Raw genomic sequence first — 6,925 nt, 5'->3', positions numbered from 1 at the left:
ATTTAATTTTTAGGTTGATGTAAAGTTAGATGCCTATAGGAAGGATGTTTTTGAGGAACTCTCAAGCCTTCGAGAGTTCATAGATCAATCTTTGAAGGGTGTTATGAATGTGATAAACAAGAGGTTTGATTTGGATGAGTCAAAGGTAAGAATTTACATATAATTTTGTACTAAGACTAATTAAGACATATGAATAAAGTAGTCTCAAATATTCCCCAAAATTGTAGTTTGCTGGTAGTTCAACAAAAAATAATTACCAACATCAAGGAGATAACAACCAGCAATTCCAGTTCAATGCTGGTGATCAACTGCATGGAAGCACAAGCAATACAGGTATCTACAAAATTCCTGCATACATATCTACAAATTTCAAGACAACATTATTAAATTATACTAATCATTTTTTTACTATGTGTTGCAGCTACAATTTCTCCAGAACATTTTCAACCACATGTTGACTTATATCCTGACTTCCAAGAAGCAGCTGAGGCATATAAAGCAGGTACAGAACCATTCCTTCATTACAATAAGGTTTTTATGCAAAATTTTAATAATTTACACCTTAACTACATATTCCTACATATATCTACAATTCTCATTCTCAATTATTCATTCAAGCTGATGTTTCACCAGAACATCTACAAGGAAATATTGAGGAAGAACCAGTAATTGATGAAGTGGCTGAGCCACAACAAGCAGGTAATATATTCTCTATATTCTCTATAACTCCATAATACTGTTCATATCTACATTGATCTACACTTATCTACAGAAGGTGAAGTTCCACAGTCGCCAATTCACGGTGTGACTGTGACTGAAGTTGTTCCTGAAGGCATTGATAAAAAAGTTGTTCCTGAAGGCATTGAAAACAAAGGTTTGACATTGGATGACTTTGAGCTGCCAGAAAACTTATCACAGTTGGTCATGTATGGCGAGCCCATACGAGATGAATCAACCCCTGTTCATCCCGGTAGAACAAGGCAACCGGGAAAACATGCACGATCACCTTTCACATCTTTGTATAGTTCTGGAGGCAACACATCTGTTGGACCTAAATTTTTTTACCTCAAGCACCCCTTCACAAGTGTCATAGGTGAAAATGTAGATCCTGAATTGACAGAAAGGTTCACCAACTGGTTATACATTCGTAGTGATAAAGTATCTAGGAGGTATGAATGCTTCATTTTACACTGTCTGTTCACCATTTTTATACTTTAAAATTGTAATTCATTTTGTCAATTTTTTGTATTTGATCATCTTTTTTTGTTATTACAGGAGGAAATATTACTTTTCCAAGAAGGATAACCAAATCAAGCCTTGGTTGGATTTTGGTTGTGAAAAGATTGATAAGAAGGACTGGTTTTATGACCTTGCTCACCCCGGACAAGTCATCAATAACACAGTAAGTATAAAGAACATAATCATTCACAATATCTGTTTTGTTTTCAGCTGTGTAGTGTAATTGTAGTTTATTTTTCAGCTATGATGTGTAATTGTAGTAATATTGTAGACAACATATATATGTTACTATATTTATGTCTCAGCTGTGAAATTTTGCTTTTTATGGACCTTATGTATCATATGTGATGATGATTGTATGTACAAACTGGAATTTTGGTACTTTTGACTGACTTGGAATCTCCGTGTACCACAACTGTAGTTACCTTGTAGTAATATTGTAGAGCTTGTGATTGTGCCTATTAATATTAACTGTAGGTTGAACTTGCTGATTTTTGGGAGCTTAAGTTAGGTGGTATGTTTCATTTGTTCCTCTGTATAGTGAATAAATGTAGACAGTGCATAAATATAGTTAATGTGTAGTTGTTTTGTAGTCTGATGGGTCAATTGTACATATAGTACTTGTTCACTATGGTTCATACAAACTACAATTAAATTACATTTTGTGAGGAACTTGGACTAACTGTTATATTTCTGTAGTTATAGTGTAGCTAATTTGCAGCAATCTGTTAGAGTTTTTAATAAATTCAAATTGTAGTTAATCTGTAGCTATCTTGTAGACAAGTGTGGTTACACCGTACCTTATTGTATATGTTTATTCTATTTTGGCAGCACATTGATGTTATTATGTATTATCTGCGAAAAAGAGGCAAATATGGCCCCAACAATAATACTAGGTTCACAACCACGGATTGCTTGTTCAAGACAAAGATTGAAAGAATCTATGACAAGTTCATAAGTTCTCCACCGGAACAAAGGTATTCGGTTAACAACCCGAGGATGATGTTGGAGAATATATTCTTGGGTACAGAATTCTTGCTAATGTTGCCTGGGATCTTGTTGACTATGTGCTCATGCCTGTGAACCTTGTAGAGAACTTCCATTGGTTGTTGCTAGTTTTTGACATAAAGGACAGACAACTTTATGTTTATGATTCCATGGTAAGAGCAAACCGTCATAAAACAGTAGAGACATTGGTTGACAAGTTTTCAATCATTATCCCTCTGTATTTATCATGCACTGGTTTCTATGGTAAACGTAAAGACATTAACTTCAAGAGCACAAAGGCATACATCGAAAAACCAGTTACGGACCCTCTCGACATACAATGGATGGTTGCTGAGATTCCACAACAAAAGGAAGGCTCAGTGTAAAAAAATAATCTCCCTTTCTATATGTTTAATTTTTTTATTTTAATCATTTGTTATATAATGAAAAATTCTCATCTTATGCAGTGATTGTGGTGTATTTGTGGCTGCATTTGCGGAGTATGTTAGCCTTGGAGATTTGGCAATCCCAAAGGAAGATCTTTCTGATATTGACCAACAACGTAGACGCTATGGAGCTCTACTGTGGGACTATGCAACAAAGAAGCAAGAAGATGGGTCAATCAGTGAGAGTGAGGTTACTGGCAGGCTAGCAAGGAGGAAGGGTGCTCCGGCAAAAAACGAGAGGACTAGAGTGCAACGAAAGAAGAAATAGACTATTGTGTTCCTAGTTTGGTCTGTGAAACTTGGTAGTTGAATTGGAAAACAATGTAGGAAATATGTCGTTTTGGTTTTCTACAACACTTTTTGTTGATTACATTATACTCTAGTACTCTGATTACATTTTTACAGCAACAGCTTTGTCTTACAATTTGACTTTAATCTTCAAGTTATTTTTATAAATACCTTCAAGTGCCAAGTAATATCTGTATATAACTGTCATTTGTTACACAGCAGAAAGATAAAATAAATACAGGAATCATATAAATAATTTAGCCATTTTTTAACAACAAGGTTTATAAAAAAAATTCAATTTATCTACATTTAAACTACGTCAAACTACATTTTAACTACAACTCCTCTACATATGAATAACATGACTACAGTTCTAACACAGTTAAACTACATATTCACTACAATCTGGATATAATTTACGTTGAATGCATTCTTTATTAATATCAGTTTTTTTGTATACAGTAAATATTAAAGTTTAACTATTCTATAAAAAAAGACAACTTTAGATGCTTGACAGAATACATAAAAACATAAATAGTGCAGATACACAAATTGATGTTTATACTTCTTATTCATCTTCAAAAACTTAAACAATTAGACAAGAAAATCCGATAATTTGAGCTCACTAACATTTATTTTGAATAACTATTCTAACTACATGATATTCATTTCTTTTTCGGCGCATTCTTGCAAGTTCTTTTGTTATGCCCTTCACCTCTATAATTACCACATGACACCTTGTATTACTTTGACTTTATTTCATCAAATGTTTTATATCTTTCCTTGTGAGGTCTCCCTGGCTGCCTTTTATCTCCCGCCGGTGGCTTTACTACCTCATCCAAAATATGTTGTGGCACTTCCCATTTGCCTTCATCAGGAAGAGGATTTACTGGCATTTCATAGGTAAGCAGAAGGCTCTTCCTTGTGTAATACGGAGAGCAATAGTTTTCATATGTTTCATTCCTATGCCTTAATGCTGCCAAAGCATGCGCACATGGAAGTTCATCAAGTTGGAATTGTCCACAGCTACATTTCTTGTTTTCTAGACACACAATGTACCGCTTCACACCATCTAACACAGTATGTATATGATCTGTTGAAGCCCTCACCTACAATTGAAGACCAAACAGAAATAATAATACATCAATCATTAAAATGGATTATCAACAATTTACCTACAAATCAGCAACAAATATATTACAGCTCATGTACAAACTATTATTACCGACAATTTGACTACAATTTAACTACAATCTGGAAAAACTGCAGCTAGTACTTTTTTGATTCTACTGCACCAAAAAAATATCTTACCCTTAGTTTCTGAGATAATGTACTGTTGTCTTCCAATTCTTTGTTGTATTTGTGACCAAGGTATGTGAAAGTACCCTTTGCCTTCGATAACTTTTCTTTTGTCCAACGTTCAAGAAGAGTCCTCATATACTCAAATAGATCAAATATTGGAAGCTCTCTTGCATCTTTTGTTACAGCATTCAATGACTCGGCAATGTTTGACGTCATAGTAAAAGTTCTATTTACCGTTGCATGTACTCTTGACCATCTATGATAGCCAATATCATATAGGTAAGACTTTACACGCAGGTCTACCTCTTCAATCTTCAACATCCTTTCATTAAATTCATCCATAGTGTATGACCGTGCTGTAGCAAAGTACAATTCATGTAATTGTAGATGTCCCTTCTTGAATTTTGACCTTATATTTGTCCATATATGCCACATGCAAGAGTAGTGTGCCAATCCCGGATAGACAACTGATTTTGCCTTCAATATACTCTCATGCCTATCTGAAACAACACACATTGAAGGTCTTTCACCATATGCCTCCTTGAATTGCTCAAAGAACCACTTCCAAGACGCGTCGTTTTCAGAATCAACCATAGCATATGCCAAGGGAAAAATAGTACCTACATTTTAAAGACATAAAATATGATTAAATAACAACTACAATATATATTGAGAAATATAGACATGCTAACTACATTCTTTTATATAACTACAAAATAACTACAACATAACTACAATTTAACTGCATTTTAAAGACTGTCTACAAATAAGTACAAAATTATTCCATTATTTACCTGCTGCATCCATGGTGCTTGCTGTCAGCATAATCTCCCTGTAGGCTGACTTTAAGAATGTCCCATCAACCACTACTACCGGCCTACAATGTTGCCAACCATTTATTGATGTACAAAGAGCAACAAATGCGTATAAGAAGCAATCATCTGCTGCCTTCTTCAATTTAACAACAGAACCAGGATAATTCTTCTCAAGAATATAAAAATATTTGGGTAATTTGTTGTAGGAGTCACACGGATTCCCTCTCAAAAACTGTAAAGCTTTTTCCTTTGCTCTCCATGCTTGCATGTAGCTTAGGTTCAGTCCATGTTCGGATAACATGTCAGTTTGTATGTCCTTTGGTGTGTAAACAGTCTTAGGATCACAATACTTTGGAACGACCATGCTACCAAGTACTGCTGCAGTACGTTTGCGCTGTATGAATGTTTCGTCCATTAGGCAGCATGTGTGTTGACGGCTGAAACTTCTTATCTTGAACATTGCCGAATCATTAATTGACGTTGCCTTGAAATGCCATTTACAGCTTTCAGCAACACATATAAGCTAGTAGCTACAAAAGAAATACAATATTTACACAAATTGTGTGAAAAAACTACAATTAACTACAAATTGACTACAATTTAACTACAATTTATAAAACCCACCTATCTTCAATCATACACTGATTTTGCTGATATATTAACCACAAATAATTACATACCTTCTATGACTGGATCTTTTTACTCTGAACTGGAACTTGTGCATCACTGAATAATTCTTCATTGCAGCAGCTACTGTTTGCTTGTCCTGATAAACTTGTCCTTCTTCAATATATGTTTGCGTAGATTCAGTTATTATTTCACTTTGATATTCCTCTGTAGCTGGTGAGGATGGAAATTCAAGTAAGTTTAGGGATCCAGACGAACCTGCAAACAATAAATTCATAAATGTAGTTTCTATGTAGATAATTTTGAAAGCAACATTGCTTTATCCTTTTCAGTACTATGTGAGCTTTATAGTTTAATTGTAGGTAATTGTAGTAATATTGTAGATAACATAGTAACACCTTAACTCTCTGCAATGTCGAATCAAACATACCTGCATTGGTGCTTTCATTGTTGATTGTCAATTCCATATTGAAATCTCTTACGCTTATACATAAAGGATATAAACCTAAGTTTTTATTCTCCTTTTTGGTTTCCATGTAAGCACGAACCCCCATATCATTCCTAATCTCCATTGGAGGACAATTCTCGTTCACAATGTATTTGATTTCTATAATTTTATCCGATGTATCAATCGATAATTGTTCTGCAATTGTAGAACTGAGAATTCCGTAGTTTGCATTATCATCTACCACAATGGCATCAACTTCAAAATCTCTAAATCTGCCATAGTTATCCCAATTACCATTCGATTTCAGCATTATTGGGATTTTTGACATGATTTCGTGTAGTTGATAGGAAAAAAGACGAAGAAGAGATATAGTTTCTACAATTTGAATACTGATATCGACGAAGAGCAATTTTGTACAATTTGAGACGAAGAACAGATATAGTCTCTCTTCAGTAATTGTACAATTTGATTGCGTTTTTTGTGAAATCTCTTTCTGTTGAGGAAGGAGAGAATTACGCAACTGGTGCCTTCATCAGGAATGAAAATCGCCTTCATTTCAAAATTGAAATAAAATCCTTGACAGAATCACATCAGATTTGGTGCCTTCATTTTAGGGCTTTTTTAATGGCAAAATCTACCTATTTTTGGATTGGTATATAATTTGTAGTAAAAGTGTGGACTACATGGGTAAATAACAAATTATAAACATTTTTGGTAATAATGTTTGATATATGGTATAGATAGGTAAAAATCCCTTTATTTTTCATAGTAAC

General features: G+C 34.2%; 1 protein-coding gene across 1 annotated transcript; it reads right to left on the bottom strand.

Moving 5' to 3' along the window:
• Positions 1 to 3,703: 3,703 nt before the first annotated feature.
• Positions 3,704 to 6,480, bottom strand: LOC142164355 (uncharacterized). The gene is made up of 5 exons (XM_075222337.1): positions 6,135 to 6,480; positions 5,758 to 5,962; positions 5,057 to 5,580; positions 4,272 to 4,882; positions 3,704 to 4,069 (listed from the first exon to the last, which is right to left on the bottom strand). The coding sequence occupies exons 1-5, from the start codon at positions 6,478 to 6,480 to the stop codon at positions 3,704 to 3,706; spliced, it is 2,052 nt and encodes a 683-aa protein (XP_075078438.1).
• Between the last annotated feature and the right edge of the window lie 445 nt (positions 6,481 to 6,925).

Source organism: Nicotiana tabacum, chromosome 9, assembly GCF_000715075.1.
Source record: "Nicotiana tabacum cultivar K326 chromosome 9, ASM71507v2, whole genome shotgun sequence".
Classification (NCBI taxonomy): domain Eukaryota; kingdom Viridiplantae; phylum Streptophyta; class Magnoliopsida; order Solanales; family Solanaceae; genus Nicotiana; species Nicotiana tabacum.
This window is presented reverse-complemented; position numbering and strand designations above follow the sequence as displayed.

What these genes read in the sequence shown, in the direction of transcription:
- LOC142164355 (XM_075222337.1), bottom strand. Translation starts at nt 6,480, where the DNA reads ATGTCAAAAATCCCAATAATGCTGAAATCGAATGGTAATTGGGATAAC. An exon ending in AAAAGATCCAGTCATAGAAG is followed by an intron (nt 5,581 to 5,757) that starts GTATGTAATTAT and finishes TGTTGCTGAAAG; the next exon opens with CTGTAAATGGCATTTCAAGG. An exon ending in AAGCACCATGGATGCAGCAG is followed by an intron (nt 4,883 to 5,056) that starts GTAAATAATGGA and finishes TTTAAAATGTAG; the next exon opens with GTACTATTTTTCCCTTGGCA.